The sequence below is a fragment of the Fonsecaea monophora genome (assembly GCF_001642475.1).
Source record: "Fonsecaea monophora strain CBS 269.37 chromosome Unknown Scaff40, whole genome shotgun sequence".
Classification (NCBI taxonomy): Eukaryota; Fungi; Ascomycota; class Eurotiomycetes; order Chaetothyriales; family Herpotrichiellaceae; genus Fonsecaea; species Fonsecaea monophora.
Genome location: NW_019173971.1, coordinates 117,967 through 138,915, shown reverse-complemented (window position 1 = coordinate 138,915; position 20,949 = coordinate 117,967). Strand labels below are relative to the sequence as shown.

General features: G+C 51.7%; 8 protein-coding genes across 8 annotated transcripts; 5 read left to right on the top strand and 3 right to left on the bottom strand.

Moving 5' to 3' along the window:
• Positions 1-1,217: 1,217 nt before the first annotated feature.
• AYO21_06021 (hypothetical protein) lies at positions 1,218-2,771 on the top strand (the record flags this gene model as incomplete). The annotated part of the gene is made up of 1 exon (XM_022655986.1): positions 1,218-2,771. One exon carries the CDS (start codon positions 1,218-1,220, stop codon positions 2,769-2,771), a length of 1,554 nt encoding a protein of 517 aa, XP_022511698.1.
• Positions 2,772-4,241: 1,470 nt separating this feature from the next.
• On the top strand, positions 4,242-5,372 carry AYO21_06020 (hypothetical protein; the record flags this gene model as incomplete). Its single annotated transcript, XM_022655985.1, has 2 exons — positions 4,242-5,240; positions 5,304-5,372. 2 exons carry the CDS (start codon positions 4,242-4,244, stop codon positions 5,370-5,372), a joined length of 1,068 nt encoding a protein of 355 aa, XP_022511697.1.
• A 680-nt stretch (positions 5,373-6,052) lies between these two features.
• Positions 6,053-7,834, bottom strand: AYO21_06019 (hypothetical protein; the record flags this gene model as incomplete). Its single annotated transcript, XM_022655984.1, has 4 exons — positions 6,053-6,175; positions 6,320-6,730; positions 6,812-7,707; positions 7,765-7,834. 4 exons carry the CDS (start codon positions 7,832-7,834, stop codon positions 6,053-6,055), a joined length of 1,500 nt encoding a protein of 499 aa, XP_022511696.1.
• Positions 7,835-8,867: 1,033 nt separating this feature from the next.
• AYO21_06018 (hypothetical protein) lies at positions 8,868-10,313 on the bottom strand (the record flags this gene model as incomplete). The annotated part of the gene is made up of 5 exons (XM_022655983.1): positions 8,868-9,332; positions 9,402-9,675; positions 9,745-9,821; positions 9,905-10,079; positions 10,144-10,313. 5 exons carry the CDS (start codon positions 10,311-10,313, stop codon positions 8,868-8,870), a joined length of 1,161 nt encoding a protein of 386 aa, XP_022511695.1.
• An 838-nt stretch (positions 10,314-11,151) lies between these two features.
• Positions 11,152-12,901, bottom strand: AYO21_06017 (fumarate hydratase, class II; the record flags this gene model as incomplete). Its single annotated transcript, XM_022655982.1, has 5 exons — positions 11,152-11,329; positions 11,400-12,417; positions 12,497-12,628; positions 12,674-12,812; positions 12,875-12,901. 5 exons carry the CDS (start codon positions 12,899-12,901, stop codon positions 11,152-11,154), a joined length of 1,494 nt encoding a protein of 497 aa, XP_022511694.1.
• Positions 12,902-14,988: 2,087 nt separating this feature from the next.
• AYO21_06016 (hypothetical protein) lies at positions 14,989-16,842 on the top strand (the record flags this gene model as incomplete). Its single annotated transcript, XM_022655981.1, has 6 exons — positions 14,989-15,015; positions 15,094-15,387; positions 15,479-15,833; positions 15,893-16,049; positions 16,113-16,271; positions 16,353-16,842. 6 exons carry the CDS (start codon positions 14,989-14,991, stop codon positions 16,840-16,842), a joined length of 1,482 nt encoding a protein of 493 aa, XP_022511693.1.
• Positions 16,843-17,113: 271 nt separating this feature from the next.
• Positions 17,114-19,060, top strand: AYO21_06015 (hypothetical protein; the record flags this gene model as incomplete). Its single annotated transcript, XM_022655980.1, has 1 exon — positions 17,114-19,060. One exon carries the CDS (start codon positions 17,114-17,116, stop codon positions 19,058-19,060), a length of 1,947 nt encoding a protein of 648 aa, XP_022511692.1.
• A 502-nt stretch (positions 19,061-19,562) lies between these two features.
• On the top strand, positions 19,563-20,360 carry AYO21_06014 (hypothetical protein; the record flags this gene model as incomplete). The annotated part of the gene is made up of 3 exons (XM_022655979.1): positions 19,563-19,568; positions 19,645-19,785; positions 19,875-20,360. 3 exons carry the CDS (start codon positions 19,563-19,565, stop codon positions 20,358-20,360), a joined length of 633 nt encoding a protein of 210 aa, XP_022511691.1.
• Positions 20,361-20,949: the final 589 nt, after the last annotated feature.

Here is a 20,949-nt window from a genome sequence, read left to right as displayed (position 1 = left end):
CTTATCAATGTGCTGGGAAGGTGGGTGTGAAGATACAATAGTCGGTGCATTGCAGCCCAGGACATAAGAAAAATCGTCTTGTGGCGACTGGCCTCCACAGGAACCATCACTCGAACCATCTTCAAGCTCATGTTCTGTTTCCTGGATCTGACTCTACCGTAAGCCTTTGTAAATAGGAAAAAGGCAAGCGAGTCTGCCACGCCTACAAAATCCCATCCCCACGTACCTCTTGTGCCACTCGCGACCACAAGCTGCTATTGGACTCTCAGCTGCGTGCATGGACTCGTAAACTGGAGTTTGTTGCTTACTTGTGCACAAGTTTCGTGCCCCCTTGTTCGTGCAATAGCTCGGGCTCGAAAAGTGTTCTTTGTCCTGTGGAAACGGTAAAATCTGGCGTTGTGAACTGCCCATTTGTCCGAGATACATCCGAGCCACTGCTCGTAGAAGGCTCCTCACATAGAGAGGGGGCGGTGGCGTCAACCCGGTTAACGTCGATGCCTTTCTCTCGGAGCAACGCTTTGTATTGCCTCAACAAGGCATTAAACTCGTGGGCGTTTACCCATTTCCGTGTTGTCTTGAGGGGTTTTGTTCTCGGCGGGGGGAAAATGCACTGCACATTATGTCTGATGCATGTACTACATGGGATTTGCCTATCACATCTGACTTTTCGGTCTGAACATTGGATGCAGGCTGTGGAGCTCGGTCTTGTTGACGGGGTCCCGATTGAAGGATCTGGAGGATTCATTGTCAGTGAATGCAGAAGCGACTGAGAACGAAGCCGTAGTGGATATGATCCCAAGCGAGAGAATATTTCCACGTACCTTACAAAATGGGGCAGGAAGAAGAATTCCGGGCAGATGCTGGGTGGATGCAACGATGAATCATGATTTGAACAATCGGGAAGGTGGGGCCAATGGCTTGCTTTCCATTGGTGGACTTGATCACCATGTGGGTCTCGGGGAAACGTGTCATTGAATCCCCGAGTCTCCAGACCTGCGGCGCCCGAAACGATGTTGAATTTCCCCGAGGAATGCAACTTCTTTTCCTGCTGCTGTGTCTATAACAACTTCCACGACCACAGGGCCGAAGACAAAGTGTGCGTACCACAGACAGCAAAGGTATAAAAGAGCCATGGAATCTCCTCAAATAATGTCCAATACTTCACCCAGACTCGTTCTTCCGCACCACTTCTTCCACTACAGAGACAACACCTGACCATGAGCGAGCTTTACGACGTTGTCATCGCTGGTGCAGGTCCAATCGGGCTCTTCCTGGCCTGCGAGCTAGCTCTAGCTGGAACTTCTGTGCTGGTCCTTGAGCGTGATCCTAGCCCTCAATCACCATGGAAGGGTGAGCCTCTGGGCTTCCGCGGCATCAACACGCCTTCTCTCGAAAGTTTCTATCGCCGAGGACTCCTCAGCCGTCTCTGTGGTCCCAAAGAGCGGCCCTTGTCTTACCAGAAAACCGGAGGCTTCCAGTTCGGCGGCCACTTTGCTGGTATCTCACTTAATGCCAACAAGTGGGACATGGCTCGGTGGAAATATTACCTTCCCGGACCGAGCTTGGTGCCCAGTCCCACGACCATCGAGCGTGTCGAGACCGTATTGCTGGAGCGTGCTGCGCAATTGAATGTGACCATCCTAAGGGATCATGGCGTTACAAGGATTGTATCCGAGGACGACGCCACCGTCGCGGTGGAAGCTGGAAAAGACCAGATCTTTCATGGAAAGTGGCTTGTGGGATGTGATGGCGGGCGCAGCGTGGTTCGCAAGTTGGCCGGATTCGACTTTGTTGGGACGGAACCCAAGTTCACTGGCTACGTGGCTCAGTGCGACTGGGATCACCCAGAGAGACTGAAATCGGGCTTCCACATTACAAAGGCCGGATTGTACATCTTCAGGGCGCCCGACACCCTGTATTTGACGGATTTTGACGGCGGCGCTTTCGAGCGCACAGAAGAAGTGGGACAAGAGCACATCCAGAGCGTGTTCGAGCGCGTTTCAGGAATCACGGATGTCAAAATCACAAAGGTCCATCTGGCCTCCACGTTCACCGACCGGTGCAAACAAGCCACAAGCTATCGCAAAGGGCGCATCCTCCTAGCGGGTGATGCAGCTCACATCCACGGGCCCCTTGGTGGGCAAGGCATGAACCTGGGGCTGGGCGACGCTGTGAACCTAGGCTGGAAGCTTGCTGCGACGATACGACGAGAATCCCGCTCTGACGACACTCCAGAAAACCTAGCACTGCTCGACACGTATGAAAGTGAGCGCCACCCTGTTGGAATGCGCGTGCTTGATTGGACGCGCGCTCAAGCTCTCGTGCTGCAGCCTGATCCCCATGGCCAGGCCGTTCAGGGAATTATTCGCGACCTCATCGACACGACCGACGGGACCAATTTTTTCATGGGGCGCTTCTCGGGCATTTCACAACGTTACAAACTCGGCGATGGCGAGGCTTACGCACACCCGCTCATTGGCTGCAGCGCCCCGGACTTTGAGCTGCTCGACGGCTCAAGATTCGGATCAAAGCTAGAAGACGGCCGGGGAGTCTTGGTCGATTTTGAAGATGAAGGGGCATTCAAGAACTTGCTTGTCAATGGAAAATATGACGCTCGAGTCTCGTACATTGGTACAAAGGCACAAGATACGCGCGGACTGCGCGCCTTGTTGGTCCGACCAGATGGGATTGTTGCTTGGGCTGTTGATGAGCATGAGAACCCAGATATGGACGTCGTCAAAGCTGCTCTGGAGCGCTGGTTCAAGTTCTAACTTTCGAGCGACCGACAGGTCTCCATATTTACAAAATCAGGAACACTACTCAGCATCCACAACCCTGGTATAGAGCTTCCCGTTGGTCTCCGAGAGTCCAGACATTGATTCCATTTACCATTATTCTTTGTTACTCCGCAAAGAACCCACAAACAATGTCGCAAGCAGCAGTATGGGCCCTTAGATAGATCTCCCACTGTGATAGAAATGAGAAATGATCATCACCTCTATTCACAACCTTATGTTTTCAAACTCTTCCACATCCCTGATACTGGAGTAGTCAATTCCCTGATTCTGTGAAACTTTCGTACGAGAGGGGTTTCCTCATCTTCAACCCCAGAAAGGTCATATTACCTAACAATATCCAGCGAAGCCCAGCAAATGGGAGACACTTCTGACTAAAAGGAACCAACGACATACGCCATGGCATTACGTGATTCTCGATTAGCCAAGCTTCCAATGCGGAGAAGAATGACAACGTTCGAGCGCCATCCACTATCATCCCAGTATCGAGCCATCGAAAGCCGACAAAATGCCTTGCAACGATCCTGCCGCAGCTCCTTCTCTGGGTCTCGACTTTTCATCTTCTCAAAGGTCATCGCACAAATGCCATCTGCGAACTCTATCTGAAATCCACATCTCACGTCAAGATTTATCCGCAAACATATCTCCCGTACAGTCACAATCGTCAGAGATCTCGTCAGTCTCATCAGATATCGAAGCCATAAAAAGTCATTCCAAGCAACATAAATCCGTGTTCGCACAAGCAACAGAATACCATATCGTTCCCTTCCTCAACGGAATCCACTGGAAGTCTTGCTGGTTCGGAATATGTTGGCAAAGTATAGTGCTCCCACCGCCAGACCATCACGAGTCAGTAACAGGCAGTCATTACCGATGCAAGCTTTCACACAGCATCCGAGGCCAAGAGGCAGATAAGAGAGATACCGACGTATTGGTAAGTTCCAAAATCTAATTACTTTGCCGATCCACAGATCTAGACTTTTTTGTTGAAAACCTTCCGACCCATATAACGCTCGTGCACTGCAACCTGCACAAACCACAAATGGTCGAACCGGAGAATTCACACGTAGAGAGGCATGTCACTTTCTCTTGGTGACGCCGAGGTTCCTCACGGCTCTGTTGTGGGAGTGGGTTGGCCGTGTACGCTCTTCGCCGACGACCCACGGGCATGTCACTGCCACGCATGGCACATGCATTTCAACTCGCTACGCGAGATGTCCAGTGACACCACGAACTTGGGTGCCCTTGCTAAACGATGGGGTCGGTATATTCAACCTTGCTCTGTGTTTGCCACTTGTATAAGAAATACTATTTAGTCACTCTGGGGGGGTCGGGTGTTCACTGAGTCGACTGTGATGTTTTCCCACCACTGGATGGTGAAGATTCGTCGCCTTCTTTTAGTTGCCAGCCTCGTTGGTGACTCGATGGCACCTCTGCGCTGAGACAATGACACCAAGAACACCCAGAAAGCATCGATCATATCCTCACCAACGTCCGATCAGATGTACCCACCCCCAGTGCGGCAAGTACGGCCACACCACGAGCCAGTGCTGGGTCGCCCACCCGAAACTCCGACCCTATGGCGCGACGAATCGAGGTAGTTGTGGCGGGCTCGGTCGAGGATGGGACGATCTTCCCAGTGAACCGAACGACGTTGCATATGGTACCCCGAGCTGGGACGACGACTGGTCTGGAGACAGGGGTGCATCCTCCCCACGCGCCCAGTCCCCCTTATATGCCCCATTCCCGTTCTTCAAGCTGCCCCAGGAACTCCAGGACAAGGTCTACAAGTTCGTTTACGAGGAGCAACACGGTGTGGTGGTCTTTATGAGTCCGCGCATGGAATCGTTCGAAGGAGTACAATACTATGAAGCCGGGCCGACGTCTGAAATAGTGGTGCAGGGCCACGACTACGGCGGTCTCGGACTCGTGTGCAAAAAGATGCGCGCAGATTCCCGAAAGGCGCAAAGGCGGTCATTTAACGGTCGGATGAGGGTCGTCTGGGACGAGGAGAACTACGATCGCGCGTTCTCCAAGATCTGCGCACCGACCTGGTCGTCGCTGAGATATCGGATCACAGAGCTCGATATCAGCGGCCTGTCGGGTCGGACTGTGGACAGCGGGTTCGACACGGTCCGCAGGATGATCCTGATGTATTTCCCGTGCCTCAGTCAGATCAACATCTGCTACAACGCGTACCGGTACAAGTTCGTGGAGCGAGACAACCCATACCTCCTGACGCCCGAGTGGCTGAGAGTCAACGAGGAGACATACCCGGATGCATTCGCTGCGGGTGAAATGGACAACGAGTTCGCCTACCCCGCCGACGTGTTGGGTGTTTACGAGCTCGTGCGCTTGACCCAGCTGGCTCCGCAGCCCTGCACCATCTTCCTGAACACCAACGTGAGATGGCTGAATGGTCGAGGATGCCGCGAGTTCTCGCAGGTGAGTTGCCCCCATTGCCGTCTCTGTGGTGGTGGAGGCACTAAAGGCATTCTGTGTTCACAGCACGTCAAGTTCCTCGTCACGGCGAATCAGCTTGAAGCTGTCGAGAGAGGTTCTGCTCTTGGTGTATGAGACCTCAGCCGAAAAGTCTTGGTGGTGGACTGGTCAGAGCATTTTACAAATGATACCTATCTAACCGAGTATAGTGGTGCAACTCTAGTTGCGATGTAAGGAAAACTTCTATGAAGGGATCATACAGTGTACTGTCAAGAGCAAGACAGGAGAAAGAGAGAGAGAGAGAGAGAAAATGGTGGGCCATAGAGTTCGCAATTTGATAGAGATCGAGATTCTTCCTCCCACAAGTGCACAGGACGAAACGGGTGTCTTGTCAACCGCGTCTACAGCAAGAAATCTGATAGGCTAAGCGGGTCGGTCTGTTCTCTCTCTCAAAACGAGTCTTGAATAGTATATTATGGTTGGCCACTACCGTGTATGAGTACGGCTTTGCCGATCAAGCGTTAATTTTTTCGAGAAGGTAAAGTCGTTCTCGCACACAGGAAACCCTACATATCTTGGAACTAATGTAAAATGCTACTGCTCCTGATACCCTCATAGAGCGCGGTCATCCTCTCGGATCACGCCACGTCCCAGCCTCTTCATACCGAGCCTCCAAGACCAAGATAAAATCCAAGGGGCTAGGGTAGTGTAGGAGCTACTACCAAAAATACTAGATTCGTGTGTCTTTGCGTCCTCTTCATCGCACAAACCCCGCCGTTTGTCTTCTCTCCCTCTTTGTCCCTGTTATTGATCTTTTACGCACTCTTGACGGCGACGTGGTCGACGTGATGCGCGGCCTTTTCATGGTCGTGGTCATGCTCGTGCTCGTGCAGGACTTCGCTGACATGTTGGCCGGCTTCTTCGAGCGTCTCGGCGACCTGGGATACAACGAACCCGGGATTAGCTTTGTTGTGCGGGCATCGCCTTGGGACAACTTCCCAAGAGAGAGAGAGAGAGAGAGAGAGAGAGAGAGAGAGAGAGAGAGGAGGAAGGAGGGAGAGAAAGAGGGTTGTTATACATACCTCATCACCAAAAATGGCACTGATCTCCTCCAACGTCTTATTCTTGGTCTCCGGGTAAAACAGGATAAAGATGACGATGAAGACGACGTCGCAGATGACAAAGATCATAAAGTACTTCCAGCTGATGGCCTCGATGGCCATGGGTGTCACCTGGACCAGCATGATGACGATGAGGTTGAAGAGCGCGTAGCCACTCGCGGTGCCCGTGGCGCGGATGTTGGTCGGCATGATCTCGGTGCAGTAGACGGGGAAGAAGGTGTTCATGAAGCCGCCGTAGCCGAAGCCGTAGAAGAACATGCCGAAGATGACGGCCTTGCCCAGCGAGAAGTTGGTGCTGTGCGTGGCTTCGAAGCTGGCCCAGAGGGCCACCAGCAGGATGCCCCCGGGGATCATGAAGCTGTATGACACAAACTATTATTTTTTGGGGGGGGTGCGTGTCAGTTTGATGATATCGCTGGATAAGTGTGAGTTGTTTGCAGTGCAGTTACGTACCATCAGATGTCGTCGACCCAGCCTGTCGACAATTTGACTGGCGGTAATCGTCGACAAGCAACCCAAGGTGCCCCAAATACCTGTTAGGATCAGGCTAAAGACATTGGTGAACCCCAGCTTCGTGTAGATTGTGACCTGGTAGTTCTGGAGCGGGATGATGCCGGTGAACTGGCAGAAGCTCACAAACAACAGAATCAGGTACATGCGTTTCCGGTACGACTTTTTCTTGAAGATGGCGACGAGGCCGAGCTTGTTGGCCTTGTCGATCTGGTACTGCGTCTTGATCTGGTGGAACTCCTTGACGTAAAAGTCCTCTTCGTATCCCTCGACGCCCTCGTGCAGCTTCCGGAGCACTTCCAGCGCCTCGTCCTCTCGTCCCTTCATGATCAGCCACCGAGGCGAGAAGGGCATCCAGAACGAGGCAACCAGCATGAAAGCGGCCGGGGCGAGCTGGAGCCCCAGCAGAGTGCGCCATGCGGCGTTGCCCTTGATGTAGTAGAAACCGAGACCCACCCACTCGGTCAGCATGTATGCAAAGTTGACGTTGAACGCGTAGAGCGAGCCAACACGCCCTCTGATCTCTGGAGTCGCTATCTCTGAAGCGTATGTCGGACACACAGAAAAGATGGTTCCTGTTGCGATGCCAGTGATGACACGTCCGGTACAGAAGACAGGGAAGTTGGTTGCCCCAGCTTGCATGGCCGAGCCGATCAACCCGAGGACGCAGGACGCCTGGATGGTCCGTAGACGTCCAAACTTGTCAGGCAGATAGTAATTGAGGAAACACCCAACGGCACCGCCGCCGTAGTAGGCAGATCCGAAGGCTCCGATAGTCGTTGCATTGAGGTCGAAGTATTCGATGAAGGACGAATAGCCCAAGACCGATGTTGTACATCCTGGAGAGAGTCAGCACACTGACACGCCATAACAATGGATCTTTGGAGGCTCTTCACCAGAGTCATAGCCGTAGAAGAAGGAGCCAAAAGTGACGAAGATAATGCACAGGAGCTGGTATTTCTGCATTTTGAGGGCCAATCCCAAAGACAGACGACGTCCTCTATGGACAGATTGGAAGAAACAGAAGAGATACTCTCTCTCTGAGCTTTGAAGTTCTCATTTATCGAATTCCTTGAAAGGCGGGGTTGAACCCGTTGATGTTGGTCTTGATGATGAGAATCTCTGTTTCGATAGCCTCGGGCATGCCGATTGTATACATACCCGAAGTCGACGGTACCAAATGGGGAAGAACACCCAGGGTCTTGACGAATGTGGCCATCATTCAGGCCGAGTGAGTGGTCGATGCTGCGTGCTGTGAGACATACACCGTACGAATGGGGTCAGATTAAGCAGGACGGGAGAGCTATGGTGTCCGATGCCCACCTCTGCTAGTCGGTTAACTGTAAATGGTGGTACCGTTGGAGAAGCTGTGCGTGCAAGGACATGTATACATGTGTCTACCAATCTCCAAGATCGTTTTAGCGAATGCGACGACGTGTGGGAGTCACCAGGTCCAGAATGAAAGGATTGGTTGTGACCATCGCCAAGGGTTCCCCATGTTTGAACAAGCCGCGACCTCGGGAAACCCGCAAGCTTAGCGGATACAGCACGGCCAAGGGAATATATTCGCGGAAAAAAGAGACATTGTTATATTCTCGAGGATCGGAAGGTTGTTCTTCTCATCCTCAAACAGAGGTTTGAAGATGCTGCCGAGCCCAAAGTTTAACGATTTTTTGCTGGGAAATGACAAATCCGCTTTCGGAACGACGAGGCTGAATTGGGACGGAGGGTCCCAGTTGGGTCCCAGTTTGTGGGGTTGACGGAACCCACTCTGCTTTCGATGGTGATCAAGAAGGTGTTGCGATGCATTATTTATCAGGCATTGCTTTGAACTCTTATCGAATAATAACTATGACGAAACTGCTTGAGCACAAGTTTCCCTCTGCTGAGAGAGGCCGAGTTGAAGTCCACCCACCCAACCACCATTCCGCAGTTTGAAACCAAGCAGTTCAATTTTCGTATAGATACTCACGAAGGACCATCACATCAAGTCATGCCATCAGATCTTCGCCAACGGCGTCTCGCTTGCCTTCAAATCCTGCACAATCCTCCACGCAATGTCCAGACCTGACTTGGTATACTCGAAATACAAATGGCTGAACTCGCTACTTGCCTGGCCGCGGATCGTCCTCGCCTGGATCCCGTGCGTGATCGTGCTCCCACGGACATGGTGAAAGATCTTTGCGACTTCCCAGTCCTTGCCTCCCCCTTCCTTGCGCGGATCAAACCCGACGATCTCGCTGTACCGGTCTATCAGCTCGTCGGCGCTGGGGACACCGCTGACGGTGGAGAGAGGTGTCGAGGAGCGTGCGGCGCCAACGACACCAGAGCCGCCGGTGGCGTTCTTGTATTTTTCGTTCCAGAAAGATGAGACGATAAAGACGGCGTCCATTAGCGGGTGCCCAATGGTGGAAAGTTCCCAGTCCAGGATCGCGATGACTCGTGGCTCGGTAGGGTGGAGGATCTGTATCACTATTATGTTAGGGGCAAATGGTAACTCTGTCGGTGGGCGCCTGACGAGCAGATTACTCACAACATTGTCGAATTTATAGTCCCCGTGAACAATCGCGTAGCGGTCACCGGGTAGATTCCTCCTCACGTAGTCGAGAATTTCATCGTAGTGCTCGTGCGCCCTCCCCAGCGGCTTTCCCTCGCTGTCTGTGATCTTGGCCTGTTCGGCCTCGATCCTCGCAAAGGTGTTGCAATGCCGCGCGTAGAACCCCGTGGTCTTGCCGAATCCTTCCAAGCCGATGGAAAACGGGTCAATGGAATGAAGCCACGCGAGGGTCTCGACCAGCGAGAACCAGCTAGCGAACAAGACGCGGTGTTAGCCCTGACACTCGAGACAGGCGCAGATGAATTTTCGCTCGACTCACGCCTTGCGCCGATCCGAGGGCGATAGCTCTGGGAGGCTGTAATCGGTGAATATCCTCCCCTTGACAAACTCCATGACCTGTCCCAGCATTCGATTCCCAGTTAGCCCGAGCAAAAGCTTTCACGGGGAGATTTTCGGATCACGCAAGAGGCATAACGTACGTAAAACGCCGTGCCGATGACAGAATCGTCCATACATAGCGCGTACACCTTTGGCACGGGGAACCCTTCCACCGTCCCCAGGGCTTTCAACACGCGATATTCGCGGTCAACCTGATGTGCGACCTTGCTGATGATTTGGCCAGCTGGCTTCTTTCTGAGAATCAGTCGGGTACCTCTAACAAAGCACCGTATTAGTTGTGTCGAACAGAGCCATAACTTTGAACGTAGAGACCACCTACGCTGCATCATCGACATAGTACGTCGGATTACTCTGACCGTAGCCAATCTTTGTCGACACCACGGGCAACTTCAGCGGCGGCATCGAGGGCGTTCCCACGAGATACTGGCCGAGAGCAGCATCGTCAAGGCCATGCCGCGACGCTAGACCATCCGCGGTAGGGGTCACCATGGTTGACTGCCTCCGGTAGGTAATGGGTGATAACGGACCCCTTAACGATGTCTTTTTGCAATGAATGGCTCCCTATTTCATGTCCCTGTCGATCGTCAATCGTAAAGCGCAGGTCGAAGATGACGAGAGATGTTCCGTGTCTGGAATGTAGACCCGAGGTTGTTCGGCTACAACAATTATGTCCCGAAGAGGTTGATGGCCGTCGAGTCTTGCGCCTCATGGCCTCGTATATCTTGGGAAATGAGAAAGAGGGGAAATCCTCGGTAGCAAGGCTGTGATGGTTTTGATAATCACAGCTTAAGAAACCACAAAATACTGTGTAAAGTGTAAGTGGCAGCTTAGCTTGCTGGAGTCAGCCCAACGACGCCCCTATCTTATCGCCTTCGCTTTCGATTTCAACGAAAGGGTGTCTTTGTTCAATATATTGCCTCTTTGGCCTTGTGTCCCCAGCATGATGGAAGGGGACCTGGTATTACCTCGGGTAATGACTGTATAAGTACCTATAACAGATGTCGTGGAGAGTTCTGTCCCAATCCGCCCCATTGAATTCTATTTGTTTATTGAGACGTAAGTCGGTTAGAAACTCGGACATGCGCCGAAATAATCTTACCCAGCGCGTCGGCCGCATTCGCCGCCCTAGATCTAGGATAATCAGGCAGTTGGGTTGTTGTGAGATCGCATGCACCTCGTATAGTCGAGTTTCCTACCAACCAGCAAACCAGTTGATCAAACCCAAACCAGAAAAGATACTTCGAAGTGAACTCCGCGATTCCTCTAGATGCGCTATTTCTATCACCAATCTCGACGTCTACCCGCCTTGGCACTTGTCCCGGGTTGACTATGACGGAGCAATCATATTCTCAGGCCGTACGAGAAGGTCGAATTCTTCTTCGCTCAGAGCGTTGAGCTCCACCGCGCTGGCCTTGAGGGTGAGATCGTGCTTATAAGCATGCTTCGCGACCTTTGAGGCCAAGTCATACCCCAGTCTCCCGCTAAGGCACGTCACGAGCATCAGGCTGTGTGTATGTCAGAAAAACGGCATCTTTGTGAAGGCCGGACAACCGGGGAGATGGATATGAAACTCACCTCTGTCCCAGCAGGTAGTTGATGCGTCTCTCGTCCGCGCGGAGCCCCTCCAGAAGGTTCTTCTCGAAACTGCGCATGGCGTCGCTCAAGATCCGCACCGAGTGCAGGAAATCAGAGATCAAGAGGGGCTTGAACGCGTTCAATTGAAACTGTCCGCTCAGACCTCCCAGAGTGATGGCTGCGTGGTTCGCTACGACCTTCGCACAGACCATGGTCATGGCTTCACATTGTGTCGGATTCACTTTACCCGGCATGAAAGACGAGCCTGGTTCGTTCTCGGGTAAGAGCAATTCCCCCAAGCCACACCGTGGTCCGCTCCCTTCGAAGCGGATATCCTGGGCAATCTTGAACAGGGAGCAGGCCACCGTGTTGAGTGCGCCAGAGGCATAGACAATGGCGTCGTTCGCGGAAATGGCTTCGAATTTGTTGGGTGCCGTGAAGAAGCGTTTGCCGGTGACCCGACTGACTTCAGCCGCAAAGGCCTCGTCAAATCCTTTGTATGTGTTCAAACCTGTCCCCACGGCCGTGCCACCCATGGCCAGAAAGCGGAGACCTTCGAGTCCTTGTTCGACCCGCTGGATTCCCAGCTCGAGTTGCTTCTCGAAGCCAGAGAATTCCTGTCCCAGTGAGAGTGGCACGGCATCTTGGAGGTGAGTCCGTCCGATCTTGATGATATGAGCAAATTGCTCGCTCTTCTTCTTCATGATGTCGCGGAGGCTAGTCAATGCTGGGAGTAACAGGTCCTCCAGGTCCAGTACAGCAGCGATATGCATGGCAGTTGCAAACCCATCGTTTGAAGAGCCGGACATGTTGACATGGTCATTGGGATGGACCGGCTTCTTCTGACCGAGCGGATGACCAAGAATCTCGTTGGCTCTATTCGAGATGACTTCGTTGGAGTTCATGTTGGTCTGCGTGCCTGACCCAGTTTGCCATACCACCAAAGGGAAGTGGTCTATCAGTGCCAGCGAAGCCACTTCCCCGGCCGCCTGCTGAATGGCTTGTCCAAGTTTCGCGTCTGTTATCGTCATCCTTCAGTCATCCCTGGTCATCACCGTCTGCAAAGCCTTGGCACGAAAGAAGGAGATACAACTTACCGAGTGCGTTATGCTCCACATTGACCTTTGCTGCAGAACCCTTGATGATACCAAAGGCACGGATCACCGAGGTTGGCATGCGATCGCGTTCCTGGTTGATCCGAAAATTCTGAAATGAGCTATGTATCCGTTCTGACATCAGGACAAGCACAAAGAACAGGGGAGGCTGATACTAACCGTTGCGTTTGAGCACCCCAGTATTTGTCAGAAGGGACCTAACCACAGCGTAACAAGTCAGGAGTGTCCTCGTCAACGCATAGCTTTCAAAGGACAGGGCTACCTCGATGGAGCCAATCGCATCCGTCTCCGTGCGAGTCTGGTGTATAACAGAACAGTTAGCCAAATATACCGTGATATAAGTAAACGGGAAAACCTCACCGATCCCTTCTCGTTTCCCGTGGTCATCTTGAATTGGATACTATTTGAGACGGCCAGATGGTTAGATATCCAGCAATATGTTTCTTTGAACCAGCACAATATACTCCCAACTTGAATTCTTGGGCAGGCTTGATAATTAACCTTTGATGATATACCGAGGATGCGCCTAGAAATTGGGGAACCCGCTTTGGGGAATAATGATGGGCAGCGAGAAAGTTTCGGAAGAGAGCCGGCAACTCCTCGTATGTTAGTTGCAAATGGGCAGAGCCAATAGGTCCGTGACTGAAAGGAAAGCCTATTGATGCCAGATTCCCTCCGACATCGCAGTGAGTCCATACAATATCGAATCCAGTCAATATAATCGTCCGATAGATCCCCAGGAATGACCACAATGTGGGGTTTTCTGATCTGGGGTTTTTGCTAGTTTGTATATGCATGGTGTTCTTCAACCAACGGAAATCAAGGACAGGGACAAGAGGATACGACTGAACCCTGAGCTCTGAGAAGGCAAATATCAAGAGACTTGACCAGTGATGATGAAGTTGAAGTATGAATGGTGGTGTGGGAAGCCCCGAGAACAAGGCTTGGTTTGAGTATAAAGGAAAGAAAGTGGTGTCAGAGTCACGACAGAAAGCAGTCTTCCTGTCTTTCTGCGGATCTGAAGTCTTCTTCTCCTGAGGCCGACGACACGCATCGTGGGGATAGTGTGAATCGAGGGGCGCTGAAGAGCTACTCATTGACTGCCAGCTGGGTCTTCGAAATGAGGCTCTGACTAGATGGTGATATTGAAGATCATCGCAAACCATCAATGCTGTCCGTATGTCTGACGTCAGAGGGCAAGCTGGGGCTGTGGTCTGAACGGCAATGGCATGGCCATGGATACGAGGTAACTACTGCCCTGCTTGCCTAGACCCGCCTCTATACCACCAACACTCAACTTGCCAAAGAATGTTCAGTGGAGAAAGGAAATATACAGGTGGGCGAGTAGTTCCCTGTTGAACATCGGCATTTTCCATCCTCAATGATAGAGCAGCAGGAATAATGAGAGACAAATCGCTTAGAGCACCTCCTTCGCACACAGGCTCTCAATAAGCAGTCCTCTCTTCTTCTCCTGTGAAGATACTTGTCAGGCGCCACAGCGTGACACGGGTCTTCCCGCATATGACGAACACCTGGAGCAGGTGGAAGCGGGAGAGCGGCCGCGAGCTGGCAGCCGGAGGAGAGATCCAGTACATGTCCCAAACCCGCACATATACTCATTGTGTTCCTAAGATTGTCATCTGTTCATGTTGTCAGCAGGGCTTGTTACTTAGCCTTAAACCTCTGATCGGGCTGTAAAAATTCTTTTCTTGGGAGACCAGCAACAAATGCCGGCGGTGTACTGTACCAGAGACGCCAGACACAGAGGGCGAGTATGTACGGCCTCATTGCAACCAGGAAGCTGTTAGCCAGTATTTGCTCTGATCGTTCTTCGAAGAGTGGCGAGCCTTCTCGTCTCAGCAGGATGAAACATTATCCCACGGTAAGTTGCCTGTTGTAATAATAATACCTATCGTCCTCTGAATCCGCTCAACACCAAAATTAGCTCCGGAGTGACGACGCTGATAATATCAACCTCTCTGCCCAAAATGGAAGATAAAACCGGCGGCATTTGTGGGATCTGGTGCATTGTTCAGGGAAAAGCTGGCTGGCTTCATAAGAAAGTGAATCCATACCAATTGCATAGAGTTTGTGTATGTAATCAACGCTTCGGGCGGCTCCCAAAAATCTTACGGGCTATCAGACCTTGGCAGGTACATAGTATATGTCCAAGATCTGCCCATGTAACGCTCCTACTGGATGCTCCAGAACGGTTGCTGACACGGGAACTCGTGTCATCGCACTTGGCGTTTTTGTTCGTAGCCACGAAAGGGTCCTCTCTCCGCCTTGATCGGGGGAAATCCGAGTGTCGGTATAAAAGCATCATGATCAGCAGAAGGGCAGACGCGGCTTCAGGACCTGGTGATACGCACGCAATATTCTAAGTCGAAAAGGAGGAGTGCAGAAGCAGGGCCGAAGAAAGTGGCTATCACTTACTCCAACGTCAACACACGTAGGGAAACTGAGGAACGAAGATGAATGTGGAGTTGGATAAGATCGAGGTAAGTGAGAATGGTCTCGTTGGCCAAGCTCACTTTTTCCACGTTGAGGAACACTGACAGGTGAAAAATATCTTTTAGATACCTGATTATCCAGCAGGATCGTACAACTTTATCCGACGTCTTCGCAAGGAGAAGGAATGGTCAGGGCCGACGCTGGTCAAAAGCAATTTGTCGAATGGAGCAGCTGCAATCCCAAACGGACGAACGGACTCCATTATCACGAATGGAACAAACGGGACGCACGAGCATCGATGGGTGAAACTGAAAGTGGCCATTATCGGCGCCGGCGTCGGGGGACTCTCGAATGCGATTGCTTTGGCTCAAATAGGCCATGATGTGTCCGTGTATGAACAGGCTTCTGCTTTGAGTGAGGTAAGCTCTCCATGGCGCTGATCTGTCTTGGTGGCTTTGTTCCGCTGTGCGAAGGTGTTGATGCGATCTCTCAACTCATGGATTGATGCAGGTAGGAGCTGGTATCCAGATTCCCCCGAATTCAGCCCGGATTCTCCATTCCTGGGGCTTATGTTCTGCGCTTGAACGGCGGTCTGTCAAGCCAGCGGCTCTGATTTGGCGACGCTGGGAGGATGGCTCTGTCATTGGCAAAGCCAGGCTCAATCCTGACATCAAGCAACGGTTTGGCTCTCCGTATTATGTGACCCATAGAGCGCACTTGCATGAAGTCTTGCATGAACGCACAGTTGAACTGGGTGTTTCTGTGTATTTGTCGAAAAGAGTGCAGAAGTACGACACGCAAAAGGGCGAAGTGACATTTGTCGATGGCCAGATGATCCACGCGGATCTCATTGTCGCGGCTGACGGTGAGAAGCGACCCAAGATCAGATTTCTACTGCACGTGAACTGAAACATACTCCCGTAGGATTGAAGTCGTTGGCTCGCCGGGAGCTCAATGGCGACAGAGACAAAGGGCCTTGGAGCCATGGGCTTTCTGCATATCGAGGAACAATCTCCATTGCTGATATAAGGGCAGACCCATTGACCAGGTGGATTGCCGAGCAGCCCAATCTCCATTTGTGGTACGAGACATTTGAGGGAATATTCAGAATGTGTAACGCATGACTTAGCTGACTTTCATCAAGGGTCGGACATAACCTACATGTAATGAGCTATGCCATTGCTGGAGGAGAACGTTTTAATTTGGTTGTCACCCATCCGCAAAATCACCATGAGGGTCCTGAGCAAACCATGCCTCAAGTGCTAGAGAAGATGAGGGCACAATATGCTGGATGGGATCCATGGTAAGTCTCCCTCTTAGGGCATGACACTTGGTTTTGGAACCGAATTGTGCTGACTGTGAGGCCACTGTCCATCAAATAAAGTCTGAGGCGACTCCTGGAGATGGTGACTTCAACACTAGACTGGCCTATCAACTGCATCGATATTCCCGAAATCTGGTCATCTCCATCGGGTAAATTTCTGATCACAGGCGACGCAGCTCATGCAATGGTACCGTACATGGCATTGGGTGCTGCAATGGCAGTGGAAGATGCTGCTGCACTAGCTGCCACGTTGAAGCATGTCGGATCAATAGAAGATCTGCCAGCAGCCATATCCAGGTGGGAAGAAGCGCGGAAACCCCGGGTCAAGAAAGTCTATGAAGCTAGTTTTGGTCATGGCCTGATCTTACATCTTCCGGACGGACCAGTGCAGCGAGCCCGTGATGAAGCTATGAAGGCGGAGCTTCAGCATGCAGAGATCAAGGAAAGTCCCAACCAGTGGAGTGACCCGGTGTTGACCGAGTGGGCGTATGGACATGATCCGGAGGCAGAAATCGACCAACTATGGGCTGCTGCACAAATGGAATTATAGTGATGAGGTCGCTGAAATTCGATAGCAAAGGGATAGATGTCGCGTGCCATACCATCAGGGTGCGTCCTCCTAGAAGACCTCGTCGGCATTGATTTTCTCGCCGCACTTGCTCTTTACAGAAAGGCTTGGCACGGGTGGGTCCGCTCCGCAAAATTGTGCAGTTTGAGGTTCGCGAAATTTTGGAGAGCTTTTTGATATTTCTTTCGAGGCACATCCAGTATCCTAATATCTCCCACATTCATTAGAGGCGCGTGTTGCGCATATCCTCACCATGACCCTCCTCATCCTCACCGAAACCTCTGCGGGTTATGCCTTGCTCAAGGCCAAAGACAAGAAACTGCTCAAGCACGACGACCTTGCTTCTGAACTGAGCAATGTCGAAAATGTCACGTCTATGCTCAAATTGAAGGAGTTCCAGAAGTTCGATAGCGCGGCTGCGGCACTGGAAGAAGCGGCCGCAATTGTGGAAGGCAAAGTCACCCCGAAACTTTCTTCTCTACTGAATACCTTGAAAGACGAGAAAAAGATATCTCTTGCCGTCGCAGACCCGAAGCTGGGAAACGCAATTGGAAAAATTCCCGGGCTGGAGATCAAAGCCGTCGCTGACTCCACCACCGCCGACCTGTATCGAGCCATCCGAGAATATCTGCCCTCTCTCATTCCTGGTCTGTTGCCGGACGATGTTAAGACTATGTCCCTGGGTCTTTCGCACTCTCTTGCGAGACACAAGCTTAAATTCTCTCCGGACAAAATCGATGTCATGATTGTACAGGCAATCGGCCTACTGGATGATCTGGATAAAGAGCTGAACACCTATGCCATGAGAGTAAAGGAATGGTATGGTTGGCATTTCCCCGAGATGGCAAAGATTCTGAATGACAACCTCGCATATGCGAAAGTGGTGTTGAAGATGGGCATGCGGACAAACTGGGAAACCTGTGATCTTGCGGAAATTCTACCAGAAGAAATCGAAGCCGCAGTAAAGGCCGCTGCCGACAGGTCGATGGGCACCGAGATCACTGACGAAGATTTGGAGAATATACAGAGCTTAGCCGAGCAGGTGGTGCAATTCACAGAATACCGCACACAGCTTGCCAGCTATCTGTCCGCAAGAATGACAGCTATCGCCCCCAATTTAACAACCCTTGTCGGTGATCTTGTGGGTGCTCGGCTGATCGCCCACGCTGGAAGTCTGATGAATTTGTCCAAAAGCCCTGCGAGTACGATACAAATCCTCGGAGCTGAGAAGGCACTCTTCCGTGCACTGAAGACGAAGCATGATACCCCTAAATACGGTCTTATTTACCATGCGTCCTTAATTGGCCAAGCGAGTGGCAAAAACAAGGGCAAGATGGCAAGAGTGCTTGCCGCAAAGGCCGCACTAGGATTGAGAGTAGACGCCCTGCAAGAATGGGGGGATGATGAAGTCAACATTCCCGAGGACGAGAAGGCCGCTCTTGGATTATCCGCACGAGCGAACCTTGAGCGCAAGCTAGCTGCTATGGAGGGCAAGCCACTGAAACCTCGAGGTGTCGCCATTGCGCCCAATGGCACTTCCACTACACCACAACCCAAGAAATGGGAGATCAAAGAAGCGCGGAAATACAACCCTGATGCTGATGGGTTGGCTGGTGATGAGGCTCCAGCCAAAAAACCAAAGAAGTCCAAGAAGGAAAAGAAGCTCATCGAGGAGGTTTCCGAGGATGTCGATATGAAAGAGGTCGGCGAATTGGATAACGATGAAGCTGAGTCTCAACCTGACGAGCCAATAACTGCGGACGAGGTTGAAGCGATAGTGCCATCCGTTGTCAACGGAGTTAACGGATTGTCCAAAAAGGAAGCCAAAAAGGCTGAAAAGGAGAGAAAACATGCCGAGAAAGCCGCTCGCAAGGCGGCGAAAAAAGAAAAGAAGGCCGGAGCAGAGAAGGCGGCAACGGCCGGTCAGGAGGATAAGATTGAAACATTAGCTGCCCAGTGTGGATTGAGCGTGGAAAGATACAAGCGGAAGCTAGCACGAGGCGAGATCCAGTTTCAAGAGGACGGCACACCTGTAGCAGTCTCAAAGAAAGAGGTGAAGAAGGCTAAGAAAGCTGCCGAAAAGGCTTCGGCGAAGGAGGCAAATGGCGAAGTTGAGGGGACCAAAAAGCGAAAACGAGTTGAAGAAGATGCCGACACGTCGAAGTCAGAGAAGAAAAAGAAGCGGAAAGAGAAGGCATAATGTGCTGACTGCTATCTTCGCTGTCTTGTGTCGTTCTGCATCTCAGGTTACTGCATGGCGTCGGGAGGATGGGGTTCTAGCTGGTCGGAGTAATGCTGTCGACGAGAAAAATGTACAATCTACAAGGACAAGGCCGTACTACTGGATGAGCCTACTTTTAGATAGCCGGTTCAGTGTTTGTGTTCCAATACAAATGCACTGTTAGCTCTCTCCGTGTAAGGGACCGGATGGGTGTAAAGCGTTGCTAGTGGATGCATCAATTACACAGCCTCGTTGACACCCGTCAGGCTGAAGATTCCCCGCAGCAGATTCTGGTCCTGGAAATATTTCTCCGCATTTCACCTGCGCTTTTGGGCTCGCTCGCACTCTACTGAGGTTATTGCAGTAGGTCAGAAGAGTCTCCAGTTCCAGACATCTTGCTTTCCTCAGGACAAGTCGAAGAGCATGTATTTCCAAGCTTGATCTGACTTCAGGTTGCCATTCAGCAGCAGGCCTAGGCAGCATGCGGGTACGTGTCTTCTGATGACCTCGAACCCCCATCACTTTACCAGCAGCTGGAGAGAAAAATGGCTGACAGTCCATAGGTCCTCGATCCCCAATCCGCGCTCCTGACAACTTCTGAAGTGCATCAATTCCTGTCCCAAAACCCGCCTCGCCCTCCGCCCCGGAAGATAGGCTCCTACAAGCAGGTCAATTTGAAGGACTATGAGCGCGTGCGAGACGACGTATGTCTACAGCGCGGGGGATATATCCCTGGGACTGAAATATCCCCCAAAGAGACGAATTATCGCTGACGACCTGTGTCTGTGTGTAGTTCCAACATTATGTCACGAATACGGTCCCTTTCATCGCCCGATACCCACCGCCAGAGACCTTCATCAAAAATGTCGTGCCTAGACTGCGAGCATTTGGGTTGACGAAAACCGAAGCGTTCGTCTTGATCAATTTGGGGTTGGGATTGCCGAGGGGGCAGCAGCTACGGCAAACTACGGATGGCGACGAACAAGCAGAGAGAGTCAACGGCGAGGGTGATGGTGATGAAGATGACGGTGGCGGCGATGCCGACGTTAACGGCGTCGATGGTACTGCAGAGGGGGACGAAGAGCCACAGGAACCTGACGATCGCCAATTTCTTTCTCTCGTGATAGAAGAGCTAGAGGAACGATTTCCCGGTGAAGAAGGCGAAGCGAAGATTCAGCAGATATTGGAGACTATGCGGGAAGAATACAATCGAGCCCACGCAGCGAACGCTTCAACAAACGGAGACACGAAAGTCCATGAAGGCGAGAGGAATACATAACGACCGGCGACAAAGGTCGACGAGATTGCAGAAGCGAGCCACCTGGCAGCACATTGTTGTCTTCAGAGCCAAGGACTTCAACTTGGAGAAAATTGAGACAGGCTTCATCTGTTGAAACCCTTACCATCTCGAGCGCCTGCAAGTTACCTATCCGAGCTTGTCTTCGACTAAAGATAAAACAATCACTCTGCGCACCCTGCAACGGATCGCGTCCTGTATGTCAATCGGTGATGGTTTCAACAGGATGGCTCGGCGAACATATCTTTGGAGGCCAAACCGGACAAACTTCAGGCTCGAACACACCCATGAGGGCGAAGATCAGAACCTCCAATCATGCGATTCACCAGAAACCACGCCGACGCACGTTGGGTCAAGACCAGTTGTTTCAACGATCCTGGTCATACTGCAGTCAGTCAACCTAACACGACAACGGATACCGTGCTATCTATCCTGTGCTCGAGCTGCAGAAGTACTCGCACTCTCGAGGAGTTACGAGACTCGCCCGTTCGTGCGTCGTGCGTCCAAGAGGCCCTTCCCATTGATTCGACAGTTGGGTGTACCTATTCGTACTTCTGATCTCCACCTCCTA